This window comes from Nuphar pumila, chromosome 11, assembly GCF_984573655.1.
Source record: "Nuphar pumila chromosome 11, dmNupPumi1.hap1.1, whole genome shotgun sequence".
Classification (NCBI taxonomy): Eukaryota; Viridiplantae; Streptophyta; class Magnoliopsida; order Nymphaeales; family Nymphaeaceae; genus Nuphar; species Nuphar pumila.
In genome coordinates, this window is record NC_143259.1 from 104,441,104 (window position 1) to 104,460,507 (window position 19,404).

Below are 19,404 nucleotides of genomic sequence, written 5' to 3' on the forward strand. Positions count from 1 at the left end.
AAAAACCATAAAAAATTTAGATTTTAATTAACTCAATTAGCTCTTGTCAGTGGGCTCTAGGCTACGCCCAGACCCAACTGACATCACCCCATATCTTGTTATTTCTCACAATTTTATCGAATTTAAATATAAGTATAAAATTCAAAAATTATATTTTTTTTTACTTTAAAATCATGTAAAATTATTTCAAAATTATGAAAGAAACACCTGTCATAATTTCAAAAATTACATGATCAGCATCCTCCTACAACCATTTATGAAAGAAACACGAGAATCATTTCTAGAACAAATCGCTTTAGATGGTAAACTCAAAAATATTTCACCCAACCATCCAACTCTCTAAAAGGATGTTTCTCAACATGAGAACATTACATGCCAAAATGGGAAAATAAGACCGAGAAATGTAGGATGACAAAAGTATAAGAAATTACAACTTAGACTGTAAAAACCAAACATCAGAAGTGACAAACAATTTTACTTAAATATGCATCTCAAAAAAACCAAAAACAGCACTGGACAACAGCACACACACACACAATAGCAATACCCACCCAGAACTTTTTGATACCATGCCCATTTTTCTGCATAAGACATGCACTTCAGCTCGTTCAGTGTTGGTCAATTCAGACTCAAATGTATGCACTGCATGCAGAACAGTTGGATATTAGTTTCCTCGGAAAGTTCATTTCATTTAAAAATGTGTCTGTTGCATAATTTTATTATATTTGATCATCCAATTTAATTCAAACCTGTAGAAACTAGCACAATCATCAAATATTTCTTGATTTTGTCCACATATATCAAGTGCCCATCATGTCTAGAACCCAAGATAGCCTAGTATCAGAAAAGAAAATCTTGCGCATGCAATATATAAATATCAATTAGCAAAAGAATTGCCTAATCTTGACACAACAAAATTAAGAATTAGGTCGGTTGCACCATACTGGAAGGATTGATTGCAAACCAGAGAAGACTCCCACTCCTATAAATACCCACCTCCATACTGAATGTTTGATGTAAATCTGAGAAGACCCCTATTCCTCTCAATGCTCAGCTGACAGCCAATTGAAAGAATGACATTGCTTAAGAACTTGAAAGGATAAAAGATAGTAGGGGTGCTGCAGTATTTAACATTCACGTGGCTAGACTTGGTTCACATAGTGAGCCAAGTCTCACAGTTTATGCACTCACCATGAAGAAAACACATGCGTCAAATAAATTTTAAGACATCAAACAGACTACAACAGTCAGGTTTAACTTTAAAGTATAAAGGACTAGCATAAAGGTGTCAGACATTCCATTAAGATTATGCTTATTCAGATGCGCATTTGGCAGTTTCTCCTAAGACTGGCAAGTCTGTTACCAGTTATAGTATATATCTTGGTCTTCACTTGGGTGTCCTGGTCCAGTAAGAAGCAAAACACAATGGCTCAGTCAAACACAAAGCATAGTATAAGGCAATGGCAGATGTTGTGGCAGAGATTTTATAGATACAACATTTGCAAACATCCTTGCTTCAAACAATTGGTAAACCAATTTTGTTTCACAATAATGAGTGCTATGGTTATTTCCACTGTTGCTGTGCACATGTGGAGTTAGATCAACATTTTGTACATGAAAATGTGAAGATTAATTCATTGCAATTATTTAATGGTTTCTGGGGGTAATATATAATGAAATATGTGGTAATACAAAACAAGAGCCTCTAAGGGCTTACAAGATCATAAACACAAAGGGCACAAGCAAGTCCACTATGGATCAATACAAAAGCCAACAATGGCTACAACAACAACAACAACTACGCCTTCATCCCAAAACAATTGGGGTCAGCGATATGAACCAAAAAAGAAATTCATTTTGGGTCTTCCACATGAATCCTTTTCCTCCAATCATTTCTATCCAATGCCATGTCCTCGGTGAGGTTCAAAGCATTCATATCCTTTCCTATCATCTTCATCCAAGTCTTCCTAGGCCTACCCCGACCTCTTTTAACTAATATATTTTCCCATTTCTCCAACCTTCTAACTGGAGCATCATCAGGCCTTCGCCGAATATGTCCAAACCACCGTAAACGATTCTCTCGCATCTTATTTTCAATGGGTGCAACACCTACCTTCATCTCCTCGTTCCGAATCTTATCTTTTATTGTATTTCCACACATCCATCTAAGCATCCGCATCTCAGGTATACTCATTTTTTGAATATGATGTCTCTTGGCAGCCCAACATTCCGTACCATATAGTAAAGCGGGTCTAATAGTCGTCCTATAAAACTTTCCCTTCAACCGCAATGGCATTCTACGGTCGCACAACACTCCAGTTGCACTTTTCCATTTCATCCACCCAACCTTTTGTAATGAAGTGCCAAATGAAAAGGAGCAAAGTCTTCAAGCGAAAGCACGGAAGCACGCACATACACAAGAGGCCACAAAGGGGCAAAATAAACCACAAAAGTGGTCAAGCACAAAAAGAGGTAAAAAATATTCTTCACTTCATAGAATGCTTCACAAGAAGCTTTGGAAATACATGGGGCTGTGCCCCTTATTTATACATAGCAAGGGACCCAAGGAGGGGCTCCCATAGAGTCGTTGGAGCCCCTCCAACGGTCATATTTATGACCGTTGGAGGGGTCCAACGACTCTATGTGGACCCCTCTCAAATGTTAAAAAGAAAAAAAGTAAAAAATAAAAAAAGGAAAAAGAATAAAGGAAAAAGAAAGAAAAGAAAAAACATATCAATGATATGCGTGTATAGGTGAAATGACAGAAATACCCCTATGGGGTTTTACAAAATAAATATATATATATATATATTTATATATATAGATAGACACGTAGACATATATATCATATATATGTATATGTCTCGTAATCTATATATATAGATATATATATATATAAATATACATCATATTTTAACACCCCCCCTCAAACACATGGTGAAATCACCGAGAGTTTGCTAAGGAGGAAGTAGAAGCGAGGCGAAGGCAAGGCTTTGGTGAAGAAGTCCGCCAACTGATATTCGGTAGGAACATATGGGAGTTTAATGGTGCCGCGTAGGAACTCATCTCGAACATAATGACAGTCCATCTCAATATGCTTCGTTCGTTCATGAAAAGTGTGATTGCTAGCAATATAGATGGAGTTCTTGTTGTCACAACACAACTTTGAAGGAGTTGAGAATGAGACACCCATATCTTTAAGTAAGCTTCTTAACCATATAATCTCAGTTGTGGTAGTGGCCATCGCACGATATTCTGCTTCGGTAGACGAGAGAGAAACTTTACGCTGCTTCTTACACCTCCAGGAGATAAGCGACTCCCCAAGAAACACACAATAACCTGTGGTAGAAATACGATCATCGGGGTTACCCCCCCAATCAGAGTCAGTATACGCAAGTAAAGTAAGAGGTGAAGAAGAGGAGAAGAATACTCCCTTAGTTATGGAATTTTTTAAGTATCTGATAATCCTCATTACTGCTGCCATGTGAGTAGTGGTAGGAGCAGTCTGAAATTGGCTTGCACTATGAACTGCATGTGAAATGCCAGGCCTGGTGATAGATAAATATGTTAAGGATCCAATTAATTGACGATAAGGCGTGGGGTCTGCTAAAGGAGTGTCATCATTGGCTCTCATCTTGGCATTGATTACTTCTGGAGTCTCCACCCTTTTGTCATCTGTCAACCCAGACTTAGCAATAATGTCAGAGGCAAGCTTTATTTGAGATAGGACATACCCCTTGGGGGAGTATGCAACTTCAATTCCTAAGAAATACCTTAGAAAACCCAGATCAGACATATCAAAATTTTTCTTAAGAATATTTTTAATAAGATCAATACCTTTCTTATCATTACCTGTGATAATCATGTCATCAACATATAATAACAAAATTGTTATGTATTCATTAGAAGTTTTAACAAACAAAGCAGTATTTGTGTAACATGAGGAGAAACCATTATCAAGAACTACTTTGCTAAAAAGATCATACCAAGCTTTTGGTGCTTGTTTTAAACCATAGAGAGCTTTGTTTAATTTTAGAATATTACCTTTCCCAATTTTAAGACCCGGCGGAGGGTCCATAAGGACTTCTTCACACAGAGTTCCATTTAAAAATGCATTTTTAACATCAAGTTGATATATTGGCCATTGTTTGATGGATGCTAAAGCAATAAGGGTTCGTACACTAGTCATTCTGGCTACAGGAGCAAAGGTTTCTTCATAATCAATCTCATATTCTTGGGCGTAGCCTTTTGCAACCAAACGAGCTTTGTATCTTTCAAGAGACCCATCACATTTGGTTTTGACCTTATATAACCATCTACACCCAATTGCTTTTTTTTCTAAAGGTTGAGGAATAATGCTCCAGGTTTGGGCCTTGTTAAGAGCCTCTAATTCGATTTTCATAGCTTCAATCCAATGTGGGTGATCTTTAGCTTCCTTGAATGAGGTAGGTTCATGATACGAATGTATTAACATGAGACAGGCCTTATAATTCGGCGAAAAAGATTCATAAGACACAAATTTTTATGGTGGCCTACTAGTACGAGAAGATCTCCTAGATGGATTGTTATCAATAGATCCTTCTAAAGAGAAGTCTTGAGAGTATCTGTCAATGGCAGGTTGATGTTCATTTCCTATCCGCCGGGTATATACATTTATATCATTAAGGTTTTCATTTTGGGAAGTACTCTCATGTTGTGGTATATCATTATAATGTAAAATTCCATCACAACTAGTATCACAAGTGATTGCCTCAGGAGACTCAATCCTAGGAGCTAAGTCGAATAGAAAAGAATAATCGATGTCTCCCTTAGATGTGTGGATATCGAAACCATTTTGATCTTCAATAAAGTTTACATTTCTCGACACATATAATTTATTGTTTCGAATATCATAGCATCTATAGCCTTTTTTATTCTCACCATAGCCAATGAACACACATTCAATAGCTTTAGGTGACAACTTATCTTGTCCTAGACTAAGTACAAAACATTTGCATCCAAAGATTCTTAGTCTATTAAAATCAGGAGTAATTTTAAAAAGTTTTTCAAAGGGCGAAACATTTTTTAAAGAAGAGGAGGGCATACGATTCACAAGATATGTTGCGGTAAGAAAAGCTTCGGCCCAAAAGTTTTTAGGAACATTTTTAGACACAAGAAGAGTTTTTATGGTTTCGATTAAATGTCTATGTTTCCTTTCCGCAAGACCATTTTGTTGCGGAGTTTTAGGACAAGATCGTTGGTGCAAAATTCCGTTTGTTTTAAAATAATTTTGAAAATCTTTAGACATGTACTCTCCTCCTGAGTCGGACCTAAAGATGGCTATATTGTGTTGGAATTGATTTTGAACAAGAGCGTGAAACTCTTTAAAATTAATGAAGACATCGGATTTATTCTTGATAATGTAAACCCATGTGTATCTAGTAAAATCATCAATAAAAGAAACATAGTAAGAGAAGCCCCCCTTGGACATAACGGGTGTCGGTCCCCATACATCGGAATGCACAAGTTCAAAAGGCCTTTTTGACACAAAATTGCTATGAGAATATAGAAGAGAGTGAATTTTCCCAAGAATACAATCATTGCATGTAAATGTATTTGTATTACAAAATTTTTCCAAAAACGGAAAAAGGTACAACTTGGAAATACTAGGGTGTCCAAGTCTCTTATGCCAAGTCTCAATATCTTTGGATTGAACGTGATTACAAAATGATTTGGATGGCAAAGACAAAAAATCCATATAGTAAAGGTCTCTTCTTCTATGGCCTTGCCCAATCCGCTTCCCGGACCGGAGATCCTGCACATAGCAATGGGTTGGTGAAAACGAGACATTACATTCAAAATCAGTAATTTGAGAGACGGAAAAAAGATTCAAATTAAGTTTTGGAATAATTCGGATTTTGGGAACAAAAAATTCTTTATTTTGGTCATAAGTTTTCTCAAGGTTTCCAATACCTTCAACATTTAAAGATGTTCCATCGGCAGTGGATACATATGATTTAAATTTATTGAGACTTGGTTTTGATAAAAGTGATGCATTTGGAGTCATATGGAAAGAGGCACCCGAGTCAAGAATCCAAGAGGTCATACCTGGAAAAGAGGAGATGGCGGCACCGGAAGTGGAAGGTGAGGAGGAGGATGTAGAGGCGCTCATCTTTATAAATTGTTGAAGAGTTTCGGTTAGATGAGCAATGGACTCCTTTATGTCACCATCTTTCTTTGAATCTTCATTGATGATTGGAGGAGTTTCCCCCACGGAAGCCACCTTCTTCTTGAATCTAGGGCAATCGGGACGAATATGGCCCGGTTCATTACAATTATGACAAATAATTTTTCTTCCTCTACCACCATTATTCTTCCAAAAATGTGGTGGTTTATATGTTCTTACATTGTTGCCGGGTCTAGACACGGCATGCACTTCATCAACATCTCTCTTCAAGGCCAAACGGGTTTCTTCTTGACATAAATCGGCCAAAATATCACTTAGAGGGGTAGAGGCCCTATGAAGTAGAGATCCTCTAAGTTGTTCAAATTCGGGACGAAGCCCATGAATAAATTGAAAAAACCTCTCTTTTTCCATTTGCTCTTGTCTCATAGCAATAGCACTTCCTTCCCATTGTGGTTCGAGAAGGAGAAGTTCATCCCATAAAGAGGATAGGGCACTATAGTAGTCCCTAATGCTCATATCACCTTGCTTGGTAGCTCTTACCTTTTCTTGTAGAAAAAAATGCCTAGCAAGGTCTCTTTGGGTGTACATGTCTTTCATAAAAAACCATGCTTCATTAGCCTTTTTGAATTTTGCAAGGTTTGCACAAATCTTCAACTCGACATTATTCATGAACCATGCTAAAATTTTAGCATGTTCACTTTCCCAATCTTCCATTTTAGAAGAATAATCAAGAATAGCTTTTTCCTTTTCTTCTTCATTCAACGTTTTTTCCTCATTTCCTTCAAATTTAGTTAACTTCAATTGTGGTTCCGGAATGGTTCCACATACATAACCCCAAAGCTTTTTACCTTTGAGATTATTCTCCATAGCGGCGGCCCACATGCGGTAATTGGTCCCATCCAATTTGAATGATAGATCGATTTTTGCAAATTTGTTGGCCATTTAGAAAAACAAATTAATAAGACAAGAGAGAGGAGAGGTATTACTTGTCAAGGTAGAATCCGATGAAGCCTTCTTAACCAAGGCTCTGATACCATGTAATGAAGTGCCAAATGAAAATGGGCAAAGTCTTCAAGCGAAAGCACGGAAGCACGCACATACACAAGAGGCCACAAAGGGGCAAAATAAACCACAAAAGTGGTCAAGCACAAAAGAGGTAAAAAATATTCTTCACTTCATAGAATGCTTCACAAGAAGCTTTGGAAATACATGGGGTTGTGCCCCTTATTTATACACAGCAAGGGACCCAAGGAGGGGCTCCCATAGAGTCGTTGGAGCCCCTCCAACAGTCATATTTATGACCGTTGGAGGGGTCCAACGACTCTATGCGGACCCTTCTCAAATGTTAAAAAGAAAAAAAGTAAAAAATAAAAAAAGGAAAAAGAATAAAGGAAAAAGAAAGAAAAGAAAAAACATATCAATGATATGCGTGTACAGGTGAAATGACAGAAATACCCCTGTGGGGTTTTACAAAATAAATATATATATATATATATTTATATATATAGATAGACACGTAGACATATATATCATATATATGTATATGTGTCATAATTTATATATATAGATATATATATATATACATCATATTTTAACACCTTTATCCTATGATTTACATCTCCATCAATTTCTCCATACTTTTGAATGATGGATCCCAAATATTTGAAATAATCATTCACCGGTATTTCTTGCTAACCAAGCTTCACTACACTCCCATCACTACTTCGTTGCTTACTAAACCGACATTCCATATATTCAGTCATACTCTTACTCAATTTAAAACCTCTAGCTTCCAATGTCTGTCTCCATAATTCTAACTTAGCATTAACCCCAGCTCTAGACTCATCAATCAAAACAATATCATCAGCAAACAACATACACCACGGTACATTTTCTTGAATTGATCTCGTAAGCTCATCCATCACTATCGCAAATAGGAAAGGGCTTAAAGCAGATCCTTGATGTAACCCAACCGTTATCGGAAAATTGGTTGTCACCCCTCCACAAGTGCGGACATTGGTTACTACTCCTTCATACATATCTTTAATTATACTAATGTACTTGAGAGAAACACCTTTCTTCATCATTGTCCACCAAAGAACGTCCCTAGGTACTCTATCGTATGCCTTCTCTAAATCAATAAAAACCATATGCAAATCTTTGTTCCTCTCTCTATATATTTCAATAAGTTGTCTAAGAAGATGTATAGCTTCCATAGTTGATCTTCCAGGCATAAAACCAAATTGATTCTCCGATATCATGACAACCTTCCTCAACCTAGACTCAATCACCCTCTCCCAAAAGTTTCATAGTATGACTCATGAGTTTTATACCACGATAGTTTGTGCAATCTTGTATATCACCCTTATTCTTATATAAAGGCACCAAAGTACTCTTCCTCCACTCATTAGGCATCTTATTTGTTCGCCAAATCAAGTTAAAAAGATTTGTCAACCATTTTAAACCTTTCTCTCCCAAGCATTTCCAAGCCTCGATAGGTATACCATCTGGGCCAACTGCCCTTCTTGATTTTATTTTCTTCAAAGCCTCTGCAATTTCTTTCTTTTGAATCTTGCGCATGAAGTCACGATTAATCTCATGAAAAGGAATGGAGAAGTCTCCAAGATCTTGAGCATGACTATCATTAAATAGCTTATCATAATAATCTTTCCATCTCTCCTTAATCTCCTCATCTTTGACTAAAACCCTTTGCGTTTCATCTTTGATACATCTAACCATACCCAAATCCTTCGATTTCCTATCTCTCATCTTTGCAAGCCTATAAATATCCTTCTCGCCTTCTTTGGTATCCAACTTGTCATAAACCTCCTTATATACCTTAGCCCTCGTGTTTCGAACAACTTTTTTAGCTTCCTTCTTTGCTATCATATACTTCTCCAAATTCTCATTATCACGACTCTTACTTAGATTTCTATAACACTCTCTTTTAACCTTAATAGCTAATTTGACATCCTCGTTTTGATGTATCCTTACCTAGTGGTGCACCGCCTTTAGACTCACCCAATACCTCCTTAGCCACTTTTCTCATGCCACCCGCTATCTTATTCCACATTGATTCTGAATCCTCCTCGAGACACCAATCAGCTTCCTTAACTACCTGCTCTACAAACATTCCTTGTTTAGCTCCTTTCAGTGCCCACCACTTAATTCTAGGATCTATCCTATGTCTATCCCTTTTGCGGCATTGTCTAATTCTAAGATCTAAAATTAAGACTCTATGTTGTGTAGCTACACTTTCTCCCGGTATAACCTTACAATCGATGCAACAACCCCTATCTCTCTTTCTAAGTAGGAAAAAATCTATCTGACTCGTATTAACCCCACTTTTAAATGGCTACAACAAATATAAAAAATATACTTTATTGATCAAATGCTTAAGCAAAAGCAACGTACAAGTGAGACAAACCCCCTATATATACACATACAAGAGAGAGAGAGACCACTGGGAGCTCCCAACGGTCATATTTATGACTGTTGGGGAGCTCTAATGACTATGGTCAAATGACTATAGAGCCCCTGCTCTACTTAATTAATGACAATAAAAAATAAGAAATGAAAATTTGTTCTTAATGAACAGTGCCTATTACAAGAGTAAAAAGACCAAAATGCCCCTAACTTCAAAAACATATTATATATATGCATGCTATTTTACCCCCCCCCCTTCAAACTTACGGTGACTCACTGTAAGTTCGCAATTACAAAAGCATAAACCCATTACATAAAATGTCTCACTTCGTCAAGTTTTCCATTTAGTTGTCTCCTTGAAGGGTGTACTTGATCTTCAATCATATGCTCTATTACACAAAGGGTCTCTAGGTTCTTCGATATCATCAATACTTGAAAACCTAAAGATAGAGCTAACCAAACATCCCAACTATATATATATATATATCATAAAACATAAAAGGAGATTTCAAAAATAACTATAGATATACTAAATATAATCAAAAGTTTAAAAATACTTTTTATAAATCAAAACATAGATAATATGAACACACCTCAAAGATAGTCACAAAAAACAACTATATTTCAAGAAAACATAAATCCTAATTAGAGGCTTTATCCACAAAAATTTAAACATGCACATGTATTTAGATAATCATGCATGCATACCATCCGAAGGTTTTAAGAAAATAAATCATCTATCATACCAAGTAAATTCAACAATCACGCATACAAAATGTTTTAAACTTCAAACACAGCCCACAAGAGGAGAAGATTAAATTTACACAACTATGATGAAAAAAACACATATATATAACATGTTATATTTAACACATGAATATGAATCTTTAACTATCAAGAACAAGATTTAAAGAGAACAATTAAACAACTCAACCATGGAGTTAAATCTACCCAAGGAGAAAATAAAATGTTTTGGGAAAGGATTTTTCAAAAAAAGTAACAATTTTTATATAAATGCACAGTGGAAACAATGAGGAAATTCAAAAACCCACATTCAACAAATCAAGAGAAATGATACTTTGTAACAATAGTTTGTTTACCATAAGTAATTGTCTCTTGTTTACCACAACACTCAAAGGAGTTTACAAAAATCGAGAAATTAATTAAATTTATGCAAAACACGCAAGACAACCAACATGGAACAAATCTAAATACCCTAAACATATATATCCAACATGCAATTAAAGCATATTCAATGCATATAACGATGCATGGAAATATTTTAATGAATAAACATTTCTCATAAAAGGGCAAATGAGTAGTAAAAGTTTAAAAAAATTATGGAGAGATTTTAAAAACCTGCAAATCCCAACAATAGTTTGGTTACTACAAGTAATCACCTCATTAGACCTCTAACTCAAAACCTCAAAATTCAAGTGTATCAGCGCATAGAACAAGAGATCAAACATAATGTCAGCCATTACCAAACTGATAATCAAAACTGACAATACCAGCTACAACCACAAGAGGTGCACATACCTCACCTCACAAATGATTGTAAAATACAAATAATATCAACTACACATACCTCACCTCACAAATGATTGTAAAATGCAAATAATATCAGCTACAACAGGTGCACATAACTCACCACAACCATGGTTGTAAAAATGATAAACAAAAATCTCTTATCCAACAAAAAAATGTCACTTAAATAAGAGGTATGGGTGGAGCAACAAGCGAGGTACTGAGAACTTGTTATAACAACAAACCAATGTCACCAAGAAAACAAGATTTAAAATAAGGTAAGAACAATGAATTTTTATAAAATATATAGTAAACCATCATGGTTTCAACGAAGAATATAGCCATCACAGATACGCATAAATACAAGCATCAACAATATATCAATGGCCATATAAACAAATGAGTGATACAAGTATACAACACACTCAAAGAATCATAAATCAAACAACCATCAGTTAGAGTTGAACTATAAGCCAACAATCTAAACTGACAAAACCGAGGTGCACACAACTCACCCCAAGAAACATCTTTGGTTCCCAAAAAACAATAGAGTGAACCAACTCATGGATTCGGAGGCCAATCAACTATCGGTCAGACCCAAAACAAGTGTCAACACAACACTCATAAACTTGATAGTCTAGACTGATAAGAAGACTTGAGGTGTACGCATAACTCACCTCAATGGCTAACTCTGAACCAACAACAACAAGCCAAAAAACATATGATACATCAGATAAAATTCTATGATGGACAACACAAATCACAAATGCCATAAGAAAGCAAGAGAACCTATGAAAATAAACTTCCAAATAAGGGGATTCATATATAAGAGACAATTTGAAAAACAAATTTTTAAATTAAATCCAATAAAGAAAAAGGAATCTTTTAATGAATGAGTCTTCACTCACAAACAAGAGTGCACCAAAGGACAAACACAAAGGCCACTAAGGGCACACCAAAGCCACTAAGAGCACACACACACCAAAGAAGACAATGTAAAAAAAATCATTAATAATAAGTGAAGATATGGAAGCCTTCAAGTGTCACCAACAAAGTCCATCAAATTGATACAAAAGTGGACAAGCATCAACAAGAAACCCACTATAGGATTCACTCACAAACGCCCACACAAGGGGTCAAAAGAACATAAACAAAAAAATATTTTATTGATGATAATATGGGAAATGGGAGCCTCCAATAAAGTCCACCAAATAACCAAAGTGGACACATAAAAGAGGCTCACAATAAAATAATATTTTATTGATGTCTAACATATGCAAGAAGCATTTTAAACTCATTAATCCAAAATTATACTAATGACAAGGAGGAATGTGTAAAGATCTACAAAGAATCTTTAATCATGAACCAAAAGTCTACTAACTTGAGTGGATAATCACAAAAGTGTTCCCTAAGGAACACACTCACGAAGGGGACACTCACAAGAATGAACACAATATAAAAAAAATATATTTTATTCCATAAATCAAGAGTGCAAAAGTGTCCTTTACAAAGGGGAGAACACCCCTATTTATACACAATAGGGAGAGAAGAGAGAACTAAAAGAGAGAGAGAGAGCACAAGAAGGGAGAGAAGGACCTCCCAACGGCTAGAATTCTAGCCCAACTATATTATATATATAAAATAATATATATATATATATATATTTATTTTACAATATAAATATATATACATCTGATATATATATATATATATATATATAAATATATATATATGTATATATTTATATATATATATATACATATATACTATACTATATACACAAATACATATTCACAAATAAAGAAAACAAAAAAAAAATAAAAAAGACAAAATGTATAATATAGCCTAAAGTACATTCTAAAGTGTATATATGTATATATATATACATATTCATGTGAATATATATATATATATATATATTATTTAACAATTGAAAGATCTTTGAGTTTGCCACCTTTCTTGCTTACTTTATCACTCATCTTGGTAGATTATTCTCTAATGAAAGTCACCATTTTCTTCAATTTTTGACACTCCGGTTTGATATGCCCTGATTCATTGCAAAAATGGCATATGATCTTCCTTGGTACTCCATAATTTTTCCTTCCAAAGTGTGGAGGCTTGTAAGTCTTCATATTGTTAAGGGATCCACTCTTGGGTACCTGTGATTATGATACCATCAAAAAATAGTAGCATAACAATTATCTTGAGTGAACTAGCATGTGAAAAATCAAATAATTTGGTGAACTTTGTTGGAGGCTCATTTTCTTACATGGTATCAGAGCTTGGTGATCAAGTTGAATTGTTTCTTGGTGCATCGAGAAGTGTGCCACTCAAAGCTTGAAGATATTGAAGCTCATTTGTAACTCCTATTCAAGTGCTTGTGAGATCGTGATTGTGTTTCAAGTGATAGATCGGTGGTGCTTACTTGGTGGTGGAGTGCTCGTGTTCTTCACCTTGCTTACTTTCTTCCTCTTCTCTATTCAAGTGCTTGTGAAGATCATGATTGTGTTTCAAGTGATAAATCAGTGATGCTTACTTGGTGGTGGAGGGTTCGTGTTCTTCACCTTACTTTCTTCTTCTTCTCTATTCTTTTCTTCTCGTTCTATCTCCTTTAGCCCTTGTAAAAATGGATAACAATGAAAATGGCACCATAAAGCCCATAAAACTCAATGATTTCAGAGCAGTCTCCTTCACTGGTAAGGCTATTTAATACTCTTATTTAAGCACTGAATCTCTTATGCTTGTTTGTATTCATGGGTAATTCCCTTATAGTGTGCATTAAGAATTTTGATGTAATTGTATAAACGATCATTGTTCGAGATCAACCCCAATGGGGTAAGATCGGTAAGGGTCTAATTTTGTGTGAAAAATATGTGCGTTGTAGATCTTCCACTGGTGCTCCCGCAAACTCGCAGGAGAAGAGGGATTTCACGATGAAAGTCATCCACACCCTGACCAAGACCATGACGGCTCAGGCGACGCATACAGCATAGACGACACAGACCATGCAGGCGGCACAGGCTGCGCAGGCAGCTGCGTGTGATCCGCCTGTTGAAGTTGTTCCGAACGTATGCGGTGTTTCCTTCGAGAGGTTTCTGAAATTGGACTCGTCGACTTTTGCGGGCAAGGCCGACCCAGAGGCAGCAGAGAGCTGAGTCGAGGAGATGGAACGAGCGTTTGACATCCTACCTGTCTCCGAGGACAAGACACCATTTGGCAAGTACCGTCTGAAGGGTGATGCCAAGAAGTGGTGGGACACTCTGCAAAGGGTGAAGTTCGCCGACATGGACGAGATTCCCTGGGAGGTGTTTAGAGAGAAGTTTTTGGACGCATACTTTTCCTCTTACGCCGAGGAAGAGATGCAGCAGAAGTTCCTCGACTTGACTTAGGGGACCATGAGTCTGGTGGACTACACCACTAGATTTCGGAGCCTCAAAAGGTATTGCCCGAATCTCTTCAAGAATAAGAAGACGAGGGCGATCAAGTATGTACGCAGGTTGAAAAATGGATTGCAAACTCGTGTGTTGATGAGCTGGCCTACTACCCTGGTCGATGCGATAAAGTCTGCCTCAGTCCTGACGGAGGACTGGGAGAGGTTCAGGACCACATTTCAAATGGGAGGTGGCAACGGAGGTGGGTTCTTCGAACGAGACGAGGGGACACTGATCTATTAAAACCAAACTTTGACAACACTTCAAACAACTTTTGAAACCATGCACGAGGACTTTGCTTTAAACCATATATCGTATTTCTTAATCTACACACCTTCTGACACTCCCCCTCAACCTCGAACGAAAGAGGTTGTTGCATGTAGACAATCTCAGACAAATGTCCATATAAGAAAGCATTTTTCATATCTAGCTGATACAAACTCCATCCACAGTGAACCGCTACAGAAAGAACAAGACGAATGGTGCCCATCTGTGCTACCGGAGAAAATGTCTCAAAGAAATCAACCCCATATGTCTGAGTGTAGCCTTTTGCTACTAATCGTGCTTTATACCTTTCAATAGAACCATCTGAGTTATACTTAATGGTATATACCCATTTGCATTCAACAATTTTTGCATCCCCTGGGGGATCAACAAGGTCTCATGTCTGTTGAGATAGTAAAGCATGTTAAATTATGTATATATAAATATATATATATACATATACTTATATATATATATATACATTAGTATATATATAAGTATATATACGTATATATGTATATATACATAATTATATTTTCTTTTTCTGTTTTGTATAAACCAAAAAACCCGATAGAGGTATTTTGGTAATTCCCAAATGTACCTTTTTCTTTTTCACCTTTTTCTCTTTTTCCCTTTTTTCTTTTTCCTTTTTTATTTTTTCTTTTTGCTTTTTGGAATCATAAAGGGGCCCCACCCATCTAACCGTTGGGGCTCCCAACGACTAGAAGGGAGCCCCCTTTATGGGTCCTCTTTAGTGCTTCCCTCCTCTATATAAAGAGGAGGTTCCCCCTTGTAAATGTATGGGTTTTTACACCCTTCTCTTCCTTTCTTCAATAAATCCAACTTATGACTTTAAGTCATTTCCTATATTTGTGAGTTTTGTGTATGCACATTTGGTGTTTGTGTTCTTGGCTCTTGTAGTCACTCTTAAGGAGTGACTTTTTGCTCTATTGGTGCTTCCGCCTCTTTTCATTACAAAGCATCCATTTCATCTTATATAGCCCGCTTCCACCAGCTATCGAGTATTGTCGTTTGATAACTCAGAGGAATAGTTTCAGCTAATAAGGCTGAAATAAATGCTTTCATCTGATTTCCGAGTCTGGCATCTGACATAAACTTAGACATAGGGTATAAGGGTGGACTTTTCTCAAATCTTTAGCAAGATTTTATGTTGGACTCATATGTGAGAATCAGATCTTTATTGATTTTATATCATGATATGAGATCATATTTTGGACCTTCTATGGAAGGGTGAACTTTTCTTATAAAGTATGACGCCTTAGGTAAGTCGTAGCAGGTGGCAATTGGTCGTGCAAGGCTTTGAGAGACGGGAATAGATTAAGATTATTCAGGACGAAGAGTTGTTAGAAATTGTGAGAACGACAAACGACGTCTTGATAATGGTTCAGAGACCCCGTTCAAGGAACGTAAGCAAGCTAGAGCAATGTCTCGTTGTGTCTTTTCATCCGTGTCGAATCAAGTAGAAGATAACGAATAAGCATTCATATAGTCTTTTGCTAAACTCCCTTTCTTTTTTTGTGGTTATGTATAAACTCTTGTGAAGCCAAGTTTATTAATGAATTCACACATACATTTTGTTCGACCAAGTTATTGGTTTCGAACTTTTATTTTGTGGAACTCATTATGTGTTGTCATGATCCCTTCAGAAGCTTATGTGTTTGGGAGCTCACACATACGTGCATCCTGGTCAATATCTATTCCCTTAGACTGCGATCTCAGCAGATCACTTTCCTATGAAATTTCGCAGACGAAATTTGCAACCTGCCCATTCGTCCGCGAAATTTCATAGGAAGGTGATCTGTTGAGATCGCAGTCTAAGGAAATAAATATTGACCAGGATGCACGTACGTGTGAGCTCCCAAACACATAAGCTTCTGAAGGGATCATGACAACACATAATGAGTTCCACAAAATAAAAGTTCGAAACCAACAACTTGATCGAACAAAATGTATGTGTGAATTCATTAATAAACTTGGCTTCGCAAGAGTTTATACATAGCCACAAAAAAAGAAAAGGAGTTTAGCAGAAGACTATACGAATGCTTATTCGTTATCTTCTACTTGATTCGACACGGATGAAGAGACACAACGAGACATTGCTCTAGCTTGCTTACGTTCCTTGAACGGGGTCTCTGAACCATTATCAAGACGTTGTTTGTCATTCTCACAATTTCTAACAACTCTTCGTCCTGAATAACCTTAATCTATTCCCGTCTCTCAAGGCCTTGCACGGCCAACTGCCACCTGCTACGACTTGCCTAAGGCATCAAGCTTTCTGAGAAAAGTTCACCCTTCCATAGAAGGTTCAAAACATGATCTCATATCATGATATAAAATCAATAAATATTTGATTCTCACATCTTATTTCCGAGTCTGGCAGTGTGGAACCATTCTATAATGCATCCAGATAATTTATTTTGTTATTTCAATTCCATTCTTTTTTTTATTTATGATGCTTTGTATTTATTGTTGTTTTCTCATTTCCTTTTGTTTTTTTATTTTTTAGACATGTACTGGATTATGTTCAACCACCCAAATTTGCAGAATCATCCGCCGTTAATCATGATTACAGAACTATATAAGAAGGACAATAACTATCTGATGCACTTATATCGGTGGAGCTGAAGTAAACAAGATTTTGCACAGAAGCGACTATCTTAAGCGACAACAGACGAAACTATAAATTGGGTATCGGAATAGAAAATGAACGGAGGAAAGAGAGAGGGAGGGGAGGTGGGTGGTGTTGTTAAAAAGGATTTACCTTGGGAATTCCCGAGTCGGAACTCTTCGAGGATCTTGGAAATTTGAATCCTGGTTGCTTCGGCGACGTGGGGCTTCCCGCCTTGGCCTATGTTCCCTTTCTTTTGTCCTTTCTTCCCCATCCTCTCTCTCTCTCTCTCTCTCTCTCTCTCTCTCTCTCTGTAGCCGACGACAATGGCGAGAAAGAACGTCTAATATCGTTGCCTCTCTTGTATATATATACTGGGAAGGGCATGACATGACACGATTGCGCACGAGTCATGTACAGTGTATGAGAAAAGGGTTTTAGGTTTCATGAGAGCGCTACAATCATCAATGTCGGCTATATTTTGAAAATGAGACGATAATATCATGATATTTTGATAACTCCACAAAGTTTACCATATTTTGGAGAAATTTGAGGCATGTCACAATTTCGTCATATAGGATTCAAAAAACACCTTTTAGTGTTCGTATTTGTTTACGTCTTTATATGGCAATAATACGAATATTTTTTTTTTACTCTGAAAAATTGCTCCAAACATAGAGACCTAGTTGTGCTGGCTCAGCCGGATGTACTTATCTGTTCATGTACATCGTAAAACTTTGAAGGCTTACGAGGACCCCAAAAAGTCTCCAAGCTTCAGCTTACACAAGAGATGACGCCATTAGGATTTGAACCTAGACTGGCTTTCAAACAGTCTAGGCCCCCATCCCACTATGCCAAACCCTTTAGGTCTACCAAGATACCGTTACTTGTGACTGCACGTTAGAGTTTAGCCTCATAACTTATTGAAAAAACGTACAACTTGTACTATTGAATATGGGCAACTCATATTTGTTCTCAATTTGTTAGGGCTGGTAAATGAGCAAAACAAACCTAACAAAAGGGGTTGAAGCTTGGCACATTGTTGCAATGAGTCAAGCCGTGGTTGAAATCATGGCGAGCCTAAGTTAAAATAGTTGTTTATAAGAATATATAGATATAGAAAGAGAGAGAGAAGTGGGATTATGCTGCCTTTTTTTTGTTAAGAAACCTTAGAATCTTTTAAAAATCATAGCTTTAGGTGTTCTGTTTTTTATTTGAACCATTGGATGTGTTTATCATTGTTTATTCAATAGAAAACATGTTTTTGATTAGGCATTTTTATCTATTTTAAAGAGGTACAAAATTCAATGATTGATAGTATACTAAAATTTGAAGACAAAATATTCACATTTTTGCATCAAATCAATTTGAAACAAACCTTGTTTCATAATAAATAAGTAATGATAAACAAAATCTAGCAATTCAAATATAGCTTAAAACACTTACAATTGTAATTTTTGGAGGCTCTTAGCTTGACCTAACTAAAAAATGGGCATCGCAATTTCCATTCACACACACATATATATATATATATATATATATTCACATTTTTGCATCAAATCAATTTGAAACAAACCTTGTTTCTTAATAAATAAGTAATGATAAACAAAACCTAGCAATTCAAATATAGCTTAAAACACTTACAATTGTAATTGTTGGAGGCTCTTAGCTTGACCTAACTAAAAAATGGGCATCGCAATTTCCACACACACACACATATATATATATATAGAGAGAGAGAAAGTAGCACTAAGGTGTTATTGCCACCTACTCTATGTTGAATCTTCTCAATCAAATTTTATAGAGGTACTCAACATAGTTTATTCAATAGAAACCATGTTTCAGTAGTAAATATAAAAACAGAACTTTTTAAGGCATGAAATTTTGGTAGTTTGTGACCCATTGGCTTTTGAAGATCTTAAAGAAATTTTGGTAGTTTGTGACCCATTGGCTTTTGAAGA

At 36.3% G+C, this 19,404-nt stretch overlaps 1 protein-coding gene across 2 annotated transcripts in view; it reads right to left on the reverse strand.

Moving 5' to 3' along the window:
* Nucleotides 1-17,893, reverse strand: part of HVT1 (helicase in vascular tissue and tapetum) — a 71,320-nt gene extending 53,427 nt beyond the window's left edge. Inside the window, exons 1-2 of one of the 2 annotated variants that reach the window (XM_089979964.1) lie at nucleotides 17,597-17,863; nucleotides 552-642 (exon numbers count right to left, since the gene is read on the reverse strand). In XM_089979964.1, the coding sequence (XP_089836090.1) occupies nucleotides 552-642; nucleotides 17,597-17,717 (212 nt within the window). In that variant the 5' untranslated portion in view covers nucleotides 17,718-17,863. Of the gene's footprint in view, nucleotides 1-551; nucleotides 643-17,596 lie in introns of both variants that reach the window. The other variant, XM_089979963.1, reaches the window with a different exon arrangement.
* Nucleotides 17,894-19,404: the final 1,511 nt, after the last annotated feature.